Below are 21,985 nucleotides of genomic sequence, written 5' to 3'. Positions count from 1 at the left end.
TTGACGGTAATGCAAAAGATGAAGGGAGGTGCTACTCCTCAGTGCTTCTACAACCATTTTAATGTGTGATAATGTCATGGCTCCCTTTCCCCCCCAAATACTAAATCATTAATCCAACCAATGAACCAGGCCATAATGCACAGTATTAAATGCCATTATACCTCAGAGTTTGTAAAAATTCTTTTAAGAGACCATTCTGTTTCACTTTGTGATTATAAAAAAAATTTCGCATCAAAGACTGCATCTATTTGTTATCAGATTCATGGAATTCTGTTTAACAAATAAGATTAGTTAATGGCTGTCATAATATATGGCTATCTTCTCTGTTTATTGAAACTGAGAGCAACAATGGTGAATTTTTCGGTTTAGGGTCATTGCAGCAAAGGTTAAAACAAGAAAATTGCTTCTGTATTCAAAAGGAAGAATAAATGTGGAGGCAAGGAGAAGAAATTGTTGAATGGATGATGTGTCCAGATGAGCCAATATTGACATATCAGATGGCTGATGAGGAAATTATTATCAAAATTATATGACAGATGATGAAATTATCTGTTTTGAACTCGACACAGCAAGCAAATAATTCTGACACAAACACAGATAGTGAATTGGATAGGAGGGAGAAAGCATCTTTTAATGAAGGTTTGGAACATGATGAAAAATTCAGTCAAAAGTCGTTAATCCGGACTTCCAGAAATAAGTTTTGGTTTTAGAAGCAGTTTATTAAAACTTCATATTAGATAAAAGTGCTAAATGTAATAACTCTCATGATGTGTCTTCCTGTATTCTTTTCTCTTAAAAAAACTGGAATTTCAGTAATGAATGTAATTAACCTAATACAGTCGAAAGTCGTTAATCCGGACTCGTCGGGACTTCGGCGATTCCGGATTATAGATCCATCAGTTTAAATCTGGTAAGATGGCATGCAGAAATTATAAAATTAAAAATATGAAACCGTAATTTATAAAATAAAGGACAATTATGATCTAAAGGGTATCAAAATTTACAAAAAAAAAAAAAAAAAAAAAAAAGCTTAATACTTATTTATTAAACATTTCTTTCAATGTAAGTTGTTTAAGTTGCTTCGTTTTTTTATGTGATAATACATTCTCTTTAATTCTATAAACAGACATAATTTCTTGTTCAGTTACAAAGTTCCGCCGTTCAAGTCCTATAATTGCTGTGTCGAGAATACCGACTAATTTGTCAATCGAAATTTTTTCTTTTTCAAAAACCTCTGTGTCACTTTCTTCACTATCGGAAGCGAATTATAATGACGAGGAATTTGATTTAAATCATATCAAAGACGGAGTACATTGAAATGAAATACTACATTTAGTAAGGAATTATAAGCCAAATAAAATAAAAACATTTGCCCTGAAGATAAGGATAGTGCTGACAGATCAACTTCCAATTCATTGCGCGCCGCGCCGCAGCGTTAAAGCTAAACAAAGTTTAGATAAACAAAGGATATGCCCTTATCTATTTTTTGCAGCAATTCCACTTTTTTTTTAATGGACTTCGAAACATACTTTCGCTTTCTAGATCCTTTACATATTAGTAAATATATATCAGAAACTCTATTTGACATAATCGAAAGTTCAAGCTTACTTTTATAAAATTGCTCTAACAGTCTGCAAAAAATAATAAGCCGAATCCAATTCGAAGATTAAGGAACAACGCAATCTGCAACATTAACTGAATTAGATAATTTTAGCTTATACCGTCCGTTATACATTAAACGCGCATTTGTAAACGTATTTTGCGGATGCGCACACGCATATTGGCAGCCGTAAAGGTTTTGCGTGCAGAAAGTTTGTAGCTTTGAGGTCCGGATTATAGATCATTCCGGATTATGGGTGTCTGAATTAACGACTTTTGAGTGTACTTAAATTTTTTAGAACAACAGAGTGATGACAGAGGAAAACATTATGACTCTGTATAATTTATTAAAAAAAAAAAAATCTGAAATGTTTCAGACTTTAAATTACGTCCAAAGGGGCGTTTTTAAACATTTTGTGTGTTACCTTTCTTTATTAAATATCATGTTCCTCGCACTTAAACCATAAGATCCAGTGCAACAGCAATATCGCAAAATAGTTTTAAAACGAGCATATCTTTAGAATTTCCGATACAGAGACTCACGCGCCAGAGATAAAAATGTTTTTTCTGCACAACGTTGCCATTGCTCGCTTTGAAATCCTTGAGTTTGTTAATCAAAAATTCGTCAAAGTTTTAAAAAATAGGAAATCGATCTTAAAACAAATTTCAAATTTTCAAATTTGGTCTTCCACATGCTCATATTCGTTGGAGGATTACGTTATTCAAAATTTGATGACTCTATGTACCGTTGTTTTATCACAATACGAGAAATATACATACATTTATGCAGATTTTTCATTATTTAATTTCTTCAAATATAATGCAGGACTCTAACATTTTGTGGCAACAGTTTGAAAAGTGAACCGACATTTATGAGTCCGACGCAAAATGCCAAAACGAAACTAATAGTCCTTTGGGATTCAAATCCCTTTGGACTAAAAACTTACTTTGAAGCACCCCTAAGTTTCTACTAGAAAATTGTTTGAAACATATAAAAATAAGGAAATATTTTATCCCATATTTTGATATGCCCTTTATTTGTATATGTTTTTAATGTCCTTATTTATTTTGCACTTTAATCTAAATATTGTGATTTATCATTTCTGTCTTGAAATCCCAAAATCTACACTCTCTGGTCCATTGCAGATTTTTAGTCTTCTACTGTATATAGACAGTATTTTTTCTGCTCTATTAATTGCTTTTGTTTGTTTCTCTTTCTTTATAGAAGTTGAATCTAAAAAAGAATTCATCCATCGAGTTAGAGAAGTTGTTAGCAATTTGCCTAGATCAGTTGTAGTTGTTCTACGATATTTATTTGCATTTCTAAATCAGTAAGTGCTATTTTTTTCTTTATATTAATAGAAGAAAAAAATTATATCTGTAAAATTTGACTACAAATAATATTGATAATATGGCTAATTTACATACAAAGGAAAAGTTTCATTTTTCTATTAACTTGAAATTAGCATTTGTATTGTGATTTTGTGTGTAAAAGTAAAAAGTAAAATTATTACAGCATTGGTATTATAATAATTTTTACCCCATAATTAATGGATCTTACAGTTTCATTTAAAAAAAATTTATCATACTTCAAAATTCTAATCTTTTACCTTTTAAAATCTTACAAAACATCATTTTGTCATGAAATAAATATAAGAAAATTTTTCATATATATATTTAATTCTAAAATAAGATAGCATTTTTTATTTCCTTAAATTATTAAACTGCATAACATGTTTCTATTCTATCAGTGTCTAAACCATATATACATTACAAAGTCCATAATCTGGACTTGTCAGGACTTCGGCGATTCCGGATTAAGAGATTATAGATCATCAATTTAGGTATGCAGAAATTATACAATTAAAAACATGAAACCATAATTTATGAAATAAAGAGCAATTATGATCTAAAGGGTATCAAAATTTTAAAAAAAAAAAAAAAAAAAAAAAAAAAAAGCTTAATATTTATTTGTTTACTTTATTAAGCATTTCTTTCAATGCAAGTTGTTAAAGTTGCTTCATTTTTTGTGCTAAACACGCATGTGTAAATGCATTACGCGCATGCGTAAAGCATACACGCAAAAAAAAAGTTTGTGGCTTTGATGTCCGGATTATAGATTATTCCGGATAATGGATGTCCAGATTACAGACTTTGTACTGCTTATAGTAATAAATTATTGTAATATATATGTGTATAAAATATAGTAAAGAAAAATTATCTAAAAGGGATTAAGAAATATATGGTTAAAATTAAGCACTAAATGAAAAATTTGCGTAAAATTGAAAACTCAACAAAATATTTATTTTATTTTTTAAATTACAAGAAAAAAAGGTTTTACTAGACTGGAAAATTTAAGAAACATTTAATTTGAAATTTAGTATAAAGGAAACAGTGTGATACTATTAAATTTAGATCTAAGTAGTAAGCAAATTGAATTAGCAAAATTTTACTAAAAATTTTTGTTAAAAACTTTTAAGAAAATTGAGAAGGAGAAACTGAAAAATGCAAATTAATTATTCATATTTTAATGTTAAAACTCGAACAGTTAAGGTGCACTTTTCATGCCACTTGACTATTTGAGTGCAAAAATAAAATGTATAAAAATAAACAACAGATTAAACTCAAATTCCTATGTAAAGTATTTACATCCCTTCTGAAATCTTGACATCATTTTAATTCTGAGAAGTGAAAGTCAAGGATGCCATTTTCTACTTTGGTAGATTTTCATTTTAATGAAATGATTAAAATAAAAAGTGATAACCTTGCTTTAAGTACTTTTAGCCTAAGTGACAAACTTTGTTATGTGAACAATTTGCAAGTTTAAGTTTTATAGTTAATTTAGCCGTTGTATTTTTTATTGCATGATGATGTGATTGCATAATGTGATTTTAATCTAAAATTTAATTTTTTTTATTGTTCCAAAAAACTTTTAAACTTTGTAACTTTTGTGTAACGTTTTCGAGAACTGAAATCCCATTAGGGTAATTAATCCTTTGGTTCTTTGTGTAAGGGGTGTAATGTTTTTCAGTTTTTAAAATTCAGAGTAAAAAAAAATTCAGTATAATTTTACTAATTCTGTTTGCTTCTCTTAGTTTTAAAATTTAATAGTATGACACTGTTTTCTTTATCTTAAATTCTTAATTAATTATTTCTTAAATTTTCCAGGATTATATAATCTTTTTACTTCTAATTTTTTAAAAAAATAATATTTTGTTGCTTCAGTTGTTAAAATTGTTTTTACTGGTTCTTAACATTTTCTATTGCATTTTCAAAACACTGGAAAGGTATGATTTTGATGTTAAAATAATTTAATTACATTATAATGTGCTGCTAAAGCACAATTATTCTTTTGGTTTAGAGAGTTTATAAAGATTTTTCTCATAATATGTCCTTTTCCTCATGTGTTATACCTATTTTGTTTTTATATAGTTTATCTGAGTTCAGTGATGAAAATATGATGGATCCTTATAACTTAGCAATTTGTTTTGGTCCCACTCTTTTGCCCATACCTGAAGATAAAGATCAAGTTCAGTATCAAAATTTAGTGAATGAACTTATTAAAAACATAATTATTTATCAAGAAGAAATATTTCCAGATGATGGAGGAATTGTTTATGAAAAATATATTAGTACAAATGTTCCTGATGAAAAGTAAGTGTCCTTTTAAATTTAATTTTTAATGGTGTGCTTTGTTCTGTAATAAAACAATTACCAAAATTGTTTTTATTTAGAATGGCACTTATGATGGGTGCTAATTTTGAGATTATTTCATTTTGTGTAATAAAAATCTGTTGTATGTTGGTCATATTTCTATATAATAGAATATTTAATTAATAGGAATTATTTAATTAGATAACTGTAATTATGCTAATAAAATAATTTTATTTATAGTTAATTTACAAAAACATTTGTAACAAATTTTCTGGAAATATATATTTAAAATACAGTTGGTTGAGTTTTAATTGTCTATTACACTTTTCTTTACAGAAGCAGTCTGATTGTCATAAAAAATACCATTCTTTTGCAAATAATTTTAGAAAATTTCTGACTGTCCTAAGCAGATTATATTTTCGTTGTAATCATATGCCAGACATATTGGCTGTCATGTAAAAATAAGTTTATATGCTTTAGTATGAATTATTTATGTTTAGAATCTGATGTTGCACTGCACATGACCAAATAATTAATCCAGTAACTCGCATAATTACAAGAATTATGTGAGTATGTGAGTTCCCATCACTTGCATCAGCCAGTCCTTTGAGGGTAAAGAAAGTGAATGAGGAAAATGATAAATCTAAAAACAATCTTGAGTCATCAGAAGTTTAATTTATAGAGGTCGAAAAGTAATGATTTTTTTCATTCAACATACTGCAGCCTTTTCTTTGAAGAAATATGAAGATTGCAACTTACTGCTGAGCTTTAAGAAGTGAGGAGGCATTAGCCATTATGGTTTGTGGATAACCATAACATACCATTTTAGCAAAAATGATTGAAATCATTCTGTTATTTCAATTTATTCCTCAGTCTGCAGACATCATTGAAAAGAAGTCTTGGGTATAGTTTTCTTAAACAACTTTGCATTTCAGGTTGCAAAAGCTTTCTGTTGTAAGATAATGTTTGCAGTGGAGACTGAATATCAGACAAGATTATTATCCTATTGAAAAAAGAATCATGAAGTGAGAGTTGTTTAGTACAGCATAAATTACTTAATTTTCCAGTTAAAAGGAATTGGAAGCTAAAATTTATCAAAAAGGTCTCAAGATGACTTCAGCTCCCCAATAAAGAACTATGAGCATCAACAAGCAAACAATATAGTTCTTTTCCTATAGCTTCATACTCAGGCAGTAATGCATATTTAAATTCATGTCCCATCAGTTGCTACTTATGCATCAGCTGCTGATACATTTAGATGTTGAGCAATCCCTTTCACAAACTAAATGAAACTATCCTGAGTGTTTCTTTTAATTTTGTATGGTTTTCAGTATGTGAAAGGATATAGTCCAATATTTAAATATATTGAGTGAGGCTTCTGCCTTGTTATCATTAATTTCTAGTAAGATTTACATTTTCCTGAAATCATCATTTGGAGGATAATAAAATATGAGCTTAAATTTGGAGTTAATTGTACTAGAGGTTAACATAAGCAGGGGGGGGAACCTCTTTTATTCTAGTAACTGGGACATTTTAACCTAGCTAGGGGTGGGGAAAAACATATTCATATATCTTAATATATTGGAAAAATATGTATGAAGAAGACTGAAAGTGGTAAAAATTTCATTAAGCATTGTATGTTGCAAAAATTATGATATTGATGGCTTTAATGACATTAATTTAATGACATGCCATGGGTAGATAAGTAGCTACTTTTGCTATTCACAATAAGTAAAATTTTTCATATTAGTGCAGAAAATGCTGTAAGAAAGTGGTAAACATATCATTACTTTGAAAATTAAATAGACATCAATGAAGTTTGTTTTTTAATAGATTTATATACAAGATATGTATAAAATAATTATACTTTATAATTTTTTAGTGATGTTGGGGATTCTCCACCTGATCCTGTTTCGGATTTGACTGAAGATTCAGAAGTAGATACAGTTCAAAGTGAAGATGGTAAGTTAATCTCTTTTTCTGTTTTGTATTGCATGCAATATTATGAAAGGCAAATGCAAGCAATATGAAGGCAGTTTATTACTTTGGAAATCATAATTTTTAGTGGAATTAATAATTAGAATGCAAGTTAAACTACTCTGTAATGTACAATATTCAGCTACAAAATTATGAGAAAGTGAGTTTTGATATTAAAAGTTCTTGACTTTTGTTATTCTAGTTTTGAAGCTACAATGGCTTCCCACGTCTTTCTGATGGTTTTTTTTTTTTTTTTTTTTTTTTTTTTTTTTTTTTTTTTTTTTTTTTTTCCCTCCCTTATATTTTATGTTTTATAACTTTCAAGTGATCTCAGCCCCTGTTACTTTCTTACAAAAGTATGCAGTTTAAGGTGAATGTGAAAGTTCATTAATTTTAATTACATATAATCTAATAAAAATATTTTTAAGTCTGTTCTACTCCTTCATAATCCATCCTTAATAATAAACCAGAATGTGACCTGAAAACAAGAAAGTTAGAGCTTGTTCTCTTTTTTAAAGCTGTTATTAAATTTAATATCCTTCTCCCTTTTTTATAAATACTGTGTATATGATAACTAATTACAGTATTTATGACAATTTGCAGATGCAGTATTTCCTGAACAAGAGATAGCCTTCAATTTGTTTGGCAGTACGTTTTTCTTTTGGTTTATGATTTCTTTTATATATTTTTATTGGCATTGTGAAAAGTTTATTATTTATGTTCTAGACATTTAGATTGTTTTAAAATTAGTATAGAAAAACTCTGATATTACCATTTCTGCAACAAATTTTGATAAAAGCTGTGTTAAATAAAACAAGAGTAAAATTCCTGCTTAAAAATTTATTGGTGCTCTAATTATATAATGAATGCAGAATAATGCATAACTTTAGTAATAAGAATATATTCCCTTTTAAAATTTCATTCTCTTAGTAAAGCTGTTGTTGGTTATTCTATAAGGGATGAATTGCAGTCTAATGTAAGCAGAAGTAAATCATTCTAAACATGATTGTTTGATTTGTTTTTAAGGTTGAGAGAGAATTTTGTTTAAGGGAATCTGATAAAATTACAGATTAGTAAATAAATTAAAAAAATCAGTGCTGAAGCTAAATGAAAATGATGGACAACAGTTTATTTTTTTTTTATTGTTTATGTGTTAAATAATCTAATTACGAGGGCTATCCAGAAAGTAGATTACGTTTTGGAATAAAAAAATAAACAAAGTATAGGAAACAAATTTTATTATATACAGATGAAAGCCACACTCAAATACTACTTTTCTACATAGTCACCATACAAATTAAGGCATTTATCGTAGCGATGTACGAGCTTGGAAATTCCTTCGTCGAAAAATTCGGCCGCCTGCGCCTTCAACCACTTCGTTACCTCTTCTTGCAGCTGTGCGTCGTCATCAAAACGCTGCATAGCCAGCCACTTCTTCATTGCTGGGAATAGGTGGAAGTCGCTCGGTGCCAGGTCGGGACTGTACGGCGGATGAGGAAACAACTCCCACTTAAAAGATTCAAGAAATTTACGAGTGACATTTGCCGTGTGGGGCCGGGCGTTGTCGTGAATCAACAAGATCTTAGAGCTCAACATTCCTCTGCGCTTGTTTTGAATTGCTCTTCTGAGTTTTTGGAGAGTTTGGCAATACCTTTGAGAGTTTATTGTAGTGCCTCTTTCCAGGAAGTCCACCAAAATTACACCTTTTCTGTCCCAAAAAACAGTCGCCATCATCTTCCTTGCCGACATTGTTTGCATGCATTTCTTGGGTTTTTGGGGAGAACTTGTGTGCCCCCACTGCATTGATTGCAATTTCGTTTCACAGTTCACATGTTTCACCCATGTTTCGTCACCAGTAACGATGCGATCGAGTAAAGAGTCACCATCCTTATGGTAAGCGTCCAAAAAGTTCAACGCTGCAGCCATTCGCTGATTTTTGTGGTCCTCTGTCAAGATTTTTGGAATCCATCTTGCACAAAACTTGTGGTAACCAAGCTTTTCGCTGATGATTTCGTGCAACAAACTTCGCGAAATTTGTGGAAAACTCAAAGAAAGTTCCGTTATTGTGAAATTTCGATTTTCACGGACTTTAGCATCGACTTTTTCGAGAAGTTCGGCGGTCACTATGCTGGGTCTCCCACTTCGATCTTCGCCGTGAACATTGGTTCGGCCATTTTGAAATCTTATGACCCACTGACGCACTCCACCTTCAGTGATAATCTTGTCCCCATACACTTCACGAAGCTGCCGATAGATTTCTATCGGTTTACAGTTTTTTGCAGTCAGAAACCTTATTACTGAGCGCACCTCGCAGCTCGCGGGATTTTCAATTAACGCAGACATTTCAAACCGTCACAGTATCTGAACGGAGCACAGCACGAACCTCTCACTAGCACGGCTAGATGCAGACTGAGCTGCGCAACGCTCTGACCCCAAGATGGCCACGCTAGCCCCGCCCCTAGCGGACACAGACGGAAACGTGATCTACTTCCTGGATGGCCCTCGTATTTTATGCAGTGAGAAGTTTTTTGTTTAATATTTATTTTTATCAGATTTACAAAATTGGACTCATCAAAATTATTTCATATATCAAATCAAAATTTTTTGGGTACATTTATAGCTATTGTAGTAAAAGATTGATATCTAGCATCAGGAAAATTTGCATCCATATTTATAATTTTGTACATGATGTTTTTCACTCTTGAAGGTTTTAATGCAATTTTATGTAGATATTCATTTAACTGTGATGTTTCAAAAAGTACTCTGCAGAAACTGTTGCATTTAAAAATGCATTGAATGAAAAATCTCAAAAGGGTAAAAATAAAAGGAAAAAAATCAGATGAGTAGCAAAAAATATCTGGTATTTATATTTTGGATAGTAATTTTTTTTATTTGAAATATTCTTTGTATATATTTTTTTTAGCCTTTGCTGTCAATTTTATTATTTTAATTTCTCTAGACAGCCAGGAAATGGAGCCACAATTAAACAGAACTTCTAGTCCTCCCCCCGAAAAAAAGCTACAAATAAACCACAAAGTTAGATAATTCAGAAAACATAAACACATTAATTTATAAATCAGAATCTAGTACTTGGTTGTTTTGAGATTGTACTTTTGATAAGGTGCTTTAAACAAAACTTCTTTCTGTGACATGTGAAACCATATATATTGATCCACACTGCAAGATTTCTTCTAGGAAAATAAATGTTAGACTCCTTTGTGTGCTCAGCTGGCTCATTATATAAACAAACTGTTGTCTTTCATGACTAGAAGAGAAACACGCTAATGTGACAATCAAAATCGTAAAAACAACCTTGTATTTAGCGTAAGTATATTGAAACACTCAATCGATTTCTACTATCAATTTTTTGCCGATAGATGGCGTTACCTCCTCGTGGTACCAGAGGGTTTAAAAATCCGTTCAGTGGTTGCTTTCCATTATTCGAAGTTCAGATTTTGAGTGTGAAGGAGCAGTTGCCCCTCGCTCCCTATTTTAACTTCGCTAATTTTTCTTCTCCTTTGTGTTACATGTTTGATCAGATAGCCTGGCTCAGTAAAAGTAGGCAGCCAGTGTAACTCTGATTAAAAATCCGGGTATAACCACGTGCAGTGCTGATAAGGACCACGTGTTTCTGAGACTTCTTCCCCTTTATTTCTCTTTCTATGTATTTCTTTCTCCTGATGAGGAGGGATCTTTAGCTGCCCTCGAAATCGATTGAGTGTTTCAGTATACTTACGCTAAATACAAGGTTGTTTTTACGATTTTGATTGTTGTCTTCCATATTTTAGGGATATTGATAAATGGCATGTTTGTATTATTTAAGAGAAAGGAATTCAAATTGTATCTTGGTGATGATCTTTTAAATTGTATTTATTGCAAATTAAATTAATAGATTATTAACAGAAACTTCAGTGGCTATAGCTTAAATGAAAAATTCATGAATTTAAAGGAGGCACAATTTCTGGTATGAATAAATTTAAAAAAGAGGGCACATTTTTCCAGAAAAGTTATGGCACGCTTGTAGATGTAACCAGTCATATTAAATCCGATGAAAATTAAAAATATTTGGGCATTTGATTTCTAATTCGCACACATCCTTAACTGATTAAAGAATAATTTGCTAAATTAATTCGTTCCATGAAGATCACACACACAAAGTTATTGTTAATAGAATCTTCGTCGTCCCTACTCTTAGACTATTTTCATAAATTTGTGCATCTTATTTTAAGGTGCTTTGCAATTGGAAGCATAGCATCCCTAAGGAACAAACAAACGAAACAAAAAAAAAAAAAAAAAAAAAAACTACTTTTTTAACACCCTTATTATTTATATATAAATATATAATTTAAAAATTAAATAAAACCACTTTATGGTCCATTTCAGAAACTGAAGTGATGGAAGCCGTTGCACAATTTGACTTCAATGCTCGTTCACAAAGAGAGCTTTCTTTCAAGAAGGGCGATACTCTTCTCTTACATAATCAGGTATCAAATGATTGGTGGAAAGGGAGTTTCCTAGGAAGGGAAGGTCTTATTCCAGACAAGTACATCCTCTTAAAAATTAGGTATATTTATTTACTTATGCTGTATTAATTAACCTGTGACGTTTCCAATATGATGTACTCTGTGTGTTATGTATTTATTGAATTACAACTCTTCTATCAATATTTTGTAATCCTTTCAATTGTAAATAATTGCCAGACATATCCATTGATTCCAACAGACATATCCATTATTCTTGTAGAAGTATTCAGTCAGTCTGTGTAGCCAGAAAAAGTGCAATGTTTAATGCATATAGACTGATTTCTATGCTATTGGGCTTTTGTTCAAATCCCATGTAAGGCATGTAAATTTATGAATGTATATATCATCAGAGAAGTAGGGTATGAGTCTTGCAAAAGATTGGTGGTAGAGAATGAGGGGACTGCAGGATATATAGATTTCATCCTTTGCAGTATTTTTTGGCAAAAATGGATGAAGTTGAGACAAGTGACTATCATGTACTTTAAATAATAAATATTTTTAATTTAGACAATCTACTAGCAATCTTTGTGTAATGCAAGTAATCCCTGCCAAGACTACAACATAATTTCATTGTGACGTGGAAAATTGAGGAAAGTTCCATGAAATACAGCATTTCTGAGACACATTGAGAGAGTAGAGTGGCTAGATTAAAATTTAAAATGTATTAGTAAATATATTGTTTAACTAAAATTAAGTCGAAAGCAGTTTATTTGTAACAAGCCAGAGGAATGACCAAACAAATTTACATTTGTTCAAAAAGTTTTAAAACAAATCGTAATAAAATGTTTCTATGGATAACTGACCAAAATAATTTGTTATGAGAAGATTATAATGAATATGCTGTTCTTTTAATTTTATGAATTTCTGTCAGTTATAAAAGAAATTCAGGAAAGTATGGCACTTGTGCTTTTACCAATTATTCATGTATGTAATAAATATATTTGATATTCATTAAATAAAAATAATATAATTTTGTTAATTTTTAAAGCATATCAAAGTTTTTAACACTTACTCTTTATTTTATACATTAATCTGTATAACATGACATAGAAACTTGACAGTGTTATGTGGTGGTCACTTGTATCCCATTTAGCTTTTATTGTGTTCTCTTATAAATCATTTATGCATTAAATAAATCTGGTGACTTATATTGACATTTTATTGTATAAAAGATGCTGATGTCAGCATCTTTTCTTTGCTTTTGAATTGTACTGTCAACATAATCTGGAATAACAAATGGCATTGAAGGGTTCAATGCAAAGCATGTTTTTGTAGCTTTTCTTTAAAACTGTGATATAAACTTAGTCAAGTAGGTATCTGTTTCATGCTGAAACTATATAGTAAATGGTTTTCTGTGAAAGGCAGTGCATTCTTTCACTTCTTTAGTTAAATTTTGCTGAGTTTTACAGTTATCATTCTTGCGTATCACAAATTATATTCTTAAACCTTTTATTGCTGAGTTTAGGCTGTGATGTAGACCATCCATATACAGCTAAGCATATACTGGTGTTGAATAAATATTTCACTTTCAGTGCAAAATGTATTACTTAAATTTGAAAGCTGAAGCTGCAGAAGATAGCATCAGAATTTTTATATTGTATTTTTATTTATTTTAAAGTTTTTAATCTATTTATATACATATTTATGTATTTTTATATTTAAATCAATTATTTCTTTTAGAATTCATATCAATGTCAAAGTAGTACCACATCAATTAGCAAGTTTTCAGGGTTTACATTTAAACGTTTAGGACAAATGCAAAAGATAACAGTTTTGGAAATTATCCTATGTTATACATAGTATTTCCAGTGAACCCAACTGCTAAAATCTTTAAATTTTAAAATCAACCATTCTAAAAAAAACCTAACTAACAAATGCTTAAGAGGTAACTTTGCAAATTTAATTTTGCTATTAAAAAATTGCAGAGCTTGTACGGTCCTGAGGTTTTTTGGAACTAATTTTTAGTTCTTAAAATCCTTAATTTTGGCCAAAATTTGTAAACATTTTATAATTTTGCTCTGTTGATATTTCTGTCTCCATTCTGTGATTGCCATTCTGAGTGTAAATTAATATATTGGATGGGTACTGAATTTAAATTATGTGGCTCATAACTGGGCCATTGCAAATTTGTCTCATAAATGGGGGGGGGGAACAACTGTCACCCATCTCGGAGTAAAATTTTTCAGGTATTTGGTTGTTCATGCAGCCTTACAAAAAGGGTATTATCAAGAAGAGTACTACTTGCTTGCATTTTTGTGGGGGGTCTTGGTCTTTGACCTAACAGCTATGCTTCAACAACATGTGATCTTAGAGAAGGTCAAAGCATGACTTTCATAAAGATCATGCTTCCATTCACTCCCATCAATAAATTCAGAACTGTTCAAATCTATAGACAAAATGAATAGGACACTTGAAAAAGGGTGGGAGAGATATTCTGAAACTATTTGCTGTTATTAGAAGAACATAAATTTTAGAATATTTGTGTTATCAGTTTTAACTATCTCATCTTCAAAGCCACTAAGAATAATCTGAATATCTGCCAAATTTTACAAAATTTTGTAAAATTTTTAGAAATGCTAATTTTTACAACATTGCTCATGAAATTCATTTTTTCTGAATTTTCAGTTTTTATGCAACTCATTGCCAGATTATATTTAATTTGCATGCATTTAGCAAAGAATTAGTTATATTATGGTTTGCATTCCTCTTCATTTTGCATTTGAAACTAAAAAAGCCTTTTCCCTTTCGGGAATGTGAATTTCTTTTGTTGTGTGTCACTAAATTTGCTGACTTAGCAACATTTTGGGGATTTTAGGATCTATTTGTCTTCATAATTTTTGGTTCAAAAGTTTCCAAATGTTATGATTTTTTTAATAAACGTTTATAGCGATTCAGAATTTTTTTTAAAAATATCATTAAAATAAGTATAACATGTTAAAATTATATTTCAAAAAGTACTATCAAAATATTTTTATTTTCTCTCATGTTTTAAATTGTCTTTATCTTTCATTTTGGTGATTTATTACCTTTCAGGAAAACAAAAGAGGGCTAATCTTTGGAATATGGTAACAGGTAGTTTGGCGACATTTTGGTAAGGCAATAAAGGTTACTAGCTAGGACTTTAGCAGTGTACATGGATAAAGTCAAGAGTGCGCAATGCCATTTTTGTGCAATTCTGGGATTTTTTTTTAAGTGAAAATAGGTCGATGTGTACATGGATACCGTGTATGTGCAATTCTTAAAAACGCGGCAAGCAGTTTGCGATTCTCCACTTTCTCCCAATTTCGCACCTAATCTTCGTCATGATTAAGCACTTTTTTCCATAAAAGTTCTAGCATAAGCGTAATTCGACTAGCAGATTGTTGGAAAAAAATGTTGAGTAAAAAAAGAAAACATGCCTTTACTTCGTGAAAACAAAATGGCGTCCAAACAAAAACTAGCAGGGTTGGTCGCCAAATTTTCACCAAAAAATTGTCAAGTTACCATAATTCAAAGATTAACCCAAAAGAGTTGCTGTAATTATTTTTTAAAGTTTATTTCATTTTTGATCAAAAGAGATTTTGCACATGTAATTAATTGTTTAAAAATATTCAGGTATATGGCAGTTTTCTCTGCCAAGTTCACTTTATGCTTACCCCTGCCCCCCCAAAAAAGTAATAAATAAAAAATTAATGCTGGTAGGTATGACAATAGATTGGCTGGTGAGGCAGTTTTCCTTTCGGAAATTAAAGCCTGAAAAATTTGGAAGGTTCTAGCAAGGTCTGAAAGCAAAACCCATGATTTCTGGCCAAAAATGCATGTGATGAAATCAAAAATGTGTAGCTTAAACTATATTACAAGGAAAATGGTGATGAATTTATTTTATTGCTTGGAGAATTTTTGAAAAAGCAGGGAAGCCAAATTTTGCTGTAGAAGTTTTTTGCTTAACATATTTCTTTTATTTTCTCATTTTTATTTTTATGCTTTTCACTGTGCACAAGCAGAAAAAATTATAATGGAAACTGATATTTATCCATTCACTTTTTTCAAAGTCAGTGGTCTTGGATGCACTTTTCCTAAGGATCATTTTAACAAATCAAAATCTCAAACCTCCATAGAAAAAGTGTCAGGAGATTTTATAGGCATTTTATTATGTATGATTCATTATATTAAATTAAATAGTAATACTTTCTGTTTCTGAATCCTTTATTAAATAAGTGGCAGTTGACATAGACGGTATTTATTTCAGAAAAGTTTTCTGGATTTATTCTCAGTACTGATATTATTTACCCTTTGCACTCGAGAGGTGACTCTTAGTCATCACTTGATTTGATACGATAACTGCAGAGGTGACTCTTGATCACCATACAATAATTCGACCCATAATGATATTTATTTAGGTTTGGTTTGGGCAATATTGCTTCATGACTGTATTCAACAATACATGCGTATAAAATAATGCCAATCATTAATCTTAAATAGGTTTTTTAGATTTATTGTTATGTGCGTCTTTGACGTTCGTGGCAATAGGATATTATTTTCAAAGTTACGGAGCTCAATAAGCATGGAACATGATGAAGAAATCATTCAAATGAAAATGAATTCTATTTTTTGCTGATGAAGAATAAAATTACATATATGCATAGACTACTTGACAATAGAGAGAAGGAAAGCAGTGATGAAATAAAAATGTGTAAGAAGGTGAAAATTTGATGTAATATAATAGTGAAAATGAAAGCGACAGTGATTCAGCAGAAAAGAGAGAAAATTCAGAATGGATAATGTGCGTAGAAACTGAAGAAATATGGCAAAGAATACCGTTTGTATCCCGCGAAATAACCAAAGATCACAAGTATATTCAGACATAAAAGAACTATTAAATTTCTTTCAGCTGTGTTTGAAATAACTTTAAATTAGCTGTAAGAAATTCACGAAATATGTGGAAAATCATCTTGAGTTGCTGATTCGCTTAAGCGAAAAATGCCTAGAGTACAAAGGGTTAAAAAAGTAAGTTTAGTAGTTTCGTCTGCACATTAAATGCATTTTTTTAGAATAAAAATCTTTAACAATATCAGTCTTTTAATTATTGAGGAAGAAATTGATTTCATGAAGCAAAAGAAAATTGTTTTTCAAAGGATTAATAATGATGTTATTAACAAATTAGCAGGTATTAGTATAAACATTTGTTTATTAAAGCAGATGAATCCAGCTAAGATGTTAAAAAGAAATTATTATAAATTTATAAAATTATCAGAGAAATTTCAAAATATGCATGACTATTTATTACAAGTGTAAAATATAAATGCTTCAGGAACTCATAATTCTGTAATTAATATTAATTACTTGATAAATATTGGAGAATTCATTTTGTTCTAAAAAAATTTCCCAGTTAATGATAAATGTTGGATTATATTAAATAGTAATACTTCTGTTTTACTCTTCAAAGGATATTTACAAGAGTTAATTGGATTGTATATGTGTGCCTTTCAACCATACACACTTATAAAGCCTTTGTTGGTGCTCATTCAAAGACTTTTATGTTTAATATTTTTGTAAAATTTTACAAAAGATTTATGTAATAAGCAAGAAACAAATGATTAGAAGCTGAAATAAAGCTTAGCCACACTGAACATAAGTTTTGTGTTAAGGTGACAGCAGTATCCAAGTGTATACTTTAGTTCTTAAAACAATGCTAAATGAGAAGGGATATGTAGAAATCAGTTGCTAACTTTCCCAAAGTTCATAAGTTAGCTTTGCCTTGAGTATAGAATATATAGTGGTGCATATTATGTAGTTAGTGCAGATCCAAAATCAGACAATTTGTAATAATTTATTTTTTGTTTTATGTAGAGATGAGGATAAAGATAAAAGCAGCATGGATGGTAGTGAAAAAAGACGAACTAGCAGCAGCAGTGATTCCCTCTCTGGAATTAGTCATAGCCCAAAGTCATTATCAACATCTGGTGCTCCTGAGGACTGCAGCTCTACCTCCTCGTTGGATCGCAGGAGCTTGAACAGTCTTCACCCACAAACTCCAGAATGGGAAGGATCTCAACCATTCCCAGCCAAACTTGGAGATCCAGTTTGTGGAGATTCTGAAAACAAAGGGCAAGATAGTGCAAAACTTCCTGATCCTCCTGACTTGGAAACCGCTCATGATATAGAAAGAGAGACTGCAATCGTTGGTTGCCAGACATATGAAAATTTTGAAAGGAGATCAAAGAAAGCTTGCAGTGATGCACCCGATCTTGTTCTGGATCTTCCTATCAATCTACCTAGTCCGATTTCAGGGACCAAAAATAACAAAAGCCCTACAGATGATAACTCAGTTCTGAGCCCAGCAAGCAGTACTGATAGCCCTGAGCTCACGGCAGCTGAGAGATTTGCCAAATCTAATCAGTGCACAATGAAAAAAGGAACTATGTCACGTAGTGCAAGTCATGTTACTGGTCCCCAGTCTTTAGATGCACAAACCCAAACTTTTTATGCTGTTCGGCGTAGTGCAAGTACAGGGGACAACTTGGGACCTGCATCACCTGAGTTAGCTCTCGATTCCAAAGAGAAAACTATACAACACAATGCACAATCAGAACAGATTCCATCAGCACAGATTAGTAATAACTCTATTCGAGCAGAAACTGTTGAATTGAACTGGGGAACAAAGACAGAAAAAGTGGATGTACAAAATAAACCTAGTGAAAGTGAAATACTTCCAGAAAAAACTGAAACTGTTAGTGGTGGTGGAGTGTCTTCTTTTAAACCACCTATAAAAAGTAAACCTCCTCCAGTCATGAAAAAACCTAATCGTGAACAAATCAAAGCACAAGAAGTATATCAGCAAACAGCATGTTGAGTTAAACAGTGCTCCATTTCAAAAGGTAATAATTGAGTAGTTATACCTAATTACTGTTATAGATCTTTTATAGACAGAAGCAAGACTTAAACTGGATCAGCTGTTTGTTTTTAAGCTGTATAAGACTTCTTTTCTATGATTAGAATTATCTTTTAGAAGGTATGCTGATTAAATGTTGAAAGTAAAAATTGATTGTGATTTCTGATTGTGTTAGATTTTGGTCTTTGGTGGTTTCAGCAGTGAAACTCTTACATGTGTTTAAGTTCCTGACTAAAACTGAGAAAAATGTACAAGTAATGAGAATCGGCTGTTTCTGTGTAAACTGCCTTCTTAATCCATTTTTATAGTTTTTAAGCAGTGTTTTATGTTGTTGAATCAATGCCAATGCTTTATTTCTAAATTAGTCAATGTTTCAACAAAATGCTTTTTTTTTTTTTTTTTTTTTAAATCTGTGTAGTCTACTTTCTGTGTATGTTTTCAGCCTAATGGGTTCCTCTGCCAGTCATGTGGTATATGTATTTATAAGATAAACAGTGAAAAGCTAAACACACAGAACTGTTGGATTCCATGTAACTGTTTCTGTTTTGTATGTCAAAAATGAGATAAATTGATCACTTTATGCCGATTTAATTCTTTATATTTGAAATGTATAAAAATATAAGATATACGTATTTTTAAATAAAATATATTCAGTCAATTTGGAAAAATTGCTTGAATATATTTTATTTAAAAATATGTATATCTTGGTATATTAAATAGTTTATAAAAACAACTGCTGGAAAAATTACTATGGAAAATCAAGGAATTTTATAGTTCAGAGTTTACATGTATATTTTATATTACTAGTATTTAAACAGTTGCATATTGTGATTAATAAGTATTATTCCACTGGAAAAGTGCACATATTTTAGAATTTTGACAGCAATTTTAAAAATTCAGTGTTTTTATGTTGATAAAAATATGTATTTCTATATGAAGTATGTAAAGTAATGCGAAATTTGTATGCTGTTTTCTATGATAAAAGTTTTTGATAAGAATGTCCGTTTACAGAAATCAAGGTAATGTTTGGATTATATGTGTTTTTAGTACTTTTAACATTAGTTTTAAGGATTTTCCCTTTTACTCATATCTTTGTCTCCCCAATATGTATGTCACATTCATGCAACTCCGTATGAATTTTATTTATATAATAATCTTGCTAAATATTCTGTTTATTATTTCTTTTCAGAACATAAATTTCTTTTACATTCACTAAATTATAATTTGAAAACAATTGCAATTTTCTTTTTTTAACTCTTGGATATGTTTAAAAAAGACTGCTTACCTAACATGAACATAGTGATCATAGAACATATGATTCCAGTTTGACAAATGACCAGTATTGTAACAGCAAAACCTTTTAGCAAAAATGTGCAATTGTAAATTTTGGCTATTCCTCCTTAAAAAAGAAAATTATGAAATAATTAATATAAGGATCAACTATAAAATATTTCGGCGAATGGGACTGTGCTTGGTCCTGGAAGAAATTATCAAAATTATGAGCTAAACTGCTCTAAAGAATAATATATCAGGTCTAGGAATTGTTTGCATTCCTACTAAAGGTGTGTCTAGAGGAATTTATTTCCAGTATAAAGATATATCAAAATTTTACAACAAAAAAATACCATGGGTAGCCTATAAATAAATCAGAATTTGTAAGTAATAACCCCAGGATTTTAATTTTTTATCTTGGACAACTTTAACTTTACAAAGATTTTGAAGAATGTTCAACTAATTTGGAAATGGAACATCTTTTTCTTTTACATGTTTAAAAATTATTTTTCTATTGAAAAATGATCAAACTTATATTGCAGTTTGAAAGTTTCCCTTTTCTTAAATTGGAACCCTAAGTCTATGATTAACATTTCTAAAGATGTTATTAAGCATGCAATCATTATTTAAACATCCTGCAGAATGTTCGTTAAATTAGGTGTAATAATTGTAGCAAATATCACAATTAGAGATCCTTTCAGACATTTGAAATTCAAAATATGTTATAGTTTTCAGACATTTATGTGCGCAATACTACAATAGTTTCATTTGGGAAAAATATCCTTTATGAAGAATTTTTAATTTAATAAGACATTTTTCTTACATATAAAAATAATTTTGATGTATTTAATATGTAAAATATAGCTGGAATTTTGCTAGTTTGTGTATAGTGAAATTCGTATATTGTGTTTTATATATTACTGCTCAATATGTCTGCCTTGTGCACAATAAAAAAAAATATCCATTACTTTTGTAATCTTATTTAAACTTTACATTGATACATTTTAATGTTTTTTGTACAATAATTTTAATAATTTACATTTTTATATCAAATGATTTTTATGTATTATGCAAAATATCCTAGTATACAATTCATTCAATGATGAATAGTCTGTTTTACTCTTGTAAAATAAATTTTAAGTGTGACTTTTAGGACTTAAAAGCAATTTATTAATTTCATTGAATGGCTTATTTGTGCCAGTGGTCCAAAAAATAGACAAATTTTAATGGTAAATCAGGCTTGCAACCAAAGACTGCTAGAGTGTCATTTGGCAAGCAAGTTGAGGAACATGATGCATAATCATTGTAGGCAGGACATTTACAGTACAAAGTGCTTTTGCACAGTAATATGTCTGAAGAAAACAATTTAAATTGGCCACAGATAAGACTTTTCAAGAAAATTTTTAAAGGGGGTAAAAAAAAAAAGGTTCTCTTTCTCAGAATTGCTGCAGGATAACTCGTACTCAAACTGCAGGTCACTCGTGCTTTTATTTCTTAAAATACAGAAAGGATCTTATTTTCAAGACTTTAGGGTTTTATAGCATCATAAAAAGTGGCTATGAATGCTTATGATATTGTTGGAAAATTGCATTCCACTTTCAGCACTGAAAAGAAAGAGAAGCCAAACATATCCTGCTTATCCCCATGGGTGTTCTGAGGTACAGAATGCTGGCGGGGATGAAATGGCAGTAGAAATCCATTACAATGTAAGCCAATATCTGCTACATGGCAATGCATCGCACTGAAGTCGTGATCATTTAATTCCCAAGGGATGGATCCAGTGCATATGATGCAGCTATTTATGTCAAGTTAACATCTACTTTTTCATATTAGTTTGGCATATATTGTGTTTATCTAATCCTGTTAAGTGATGGAAGACCCAATTAAACCTTGTATCTCTTACATCTAGATAAGCAAAATTGTGCTACGTAGCCACCACTTTCAGTTCCCAATGTATAAATGTATACAGCCCACCAGCGGTAAAGTCGCTGAACACTGGTAGTTCGGTCCGAGGTTCGAATCCCGCGAACGGGCTGGCTGCATGGGCGTTTTCGTGGTTTTCCCCATGTGTAACGTGTATACGGGCCAG

General features: G+C 30.7%; 1 protein-coding gene across 4 annotated transcripts in view; it reads left to right on the top strand.

The window, feature by feature from the left end:
• LOC118186720 (SLIT-ROBO Rho GTPase-activating protein 1-like) overlaps positions 1-20,863 on the top strand; it is a 480,238-nt gene extending 459,375 nt beyond the window's left edge. For 3 of the 4 annotated variants that reach the window (XM_085822297.1, XM_085822298.1, XM_035356853.2), the window contains exons 14-19: positions 2,825-2,930; positions 5,032-5,253; positions 7,136-7,215; positions 7,834-7,878; positions 11,614-11,794; positions 17,583-20,863. In XM_085822297.1, coding sequence (XP_085678423.1) covers positions 2,825-2,930; positions 5,032-5,253; positions 7,136-7,215; positions 7,834-7,878; positions 11,614-11,794; positions 17,583-18,585 — 1,637 coding nt within the window. In that variant the 3' untranslated portion in view covers positions 18,586-20,863. The remainder of the gene's footprint in view (positions 1-2,824; positions 2,931-5,031; positions 5,254-7,135; positions 7,216-7,833; positions 7,879-11,613; positions 11,795-17,582) is intronic. The other variant, XM_085822299.1, reaches the window with a different exon arrangement.
• Positions 20,864-21,985: the final 1,122 nt, after the last annotated feature.

The sequence above is a fragment of the Stegodyphus dumicola genome, chromosome 8, assembly GCF_044657685.1.
Source record: "Stegodyphus dumicola isolate Sdum_Otavi_A_Nest chromosome 8, ASM4465768v1".
In the NCBI taxonomy this organism is placed as follows: domain Eukaryota; kingdom Metazoa; phylum Arthropoda; class Arachnida; order Araneae; family Eresidae; genus Stegodyphus; species Stegodyphus dumicola.
Note: the sequence above shows the minus strand (reverse complement) of the source record. Positions and strands in the feature narration are given on the sequence as shown.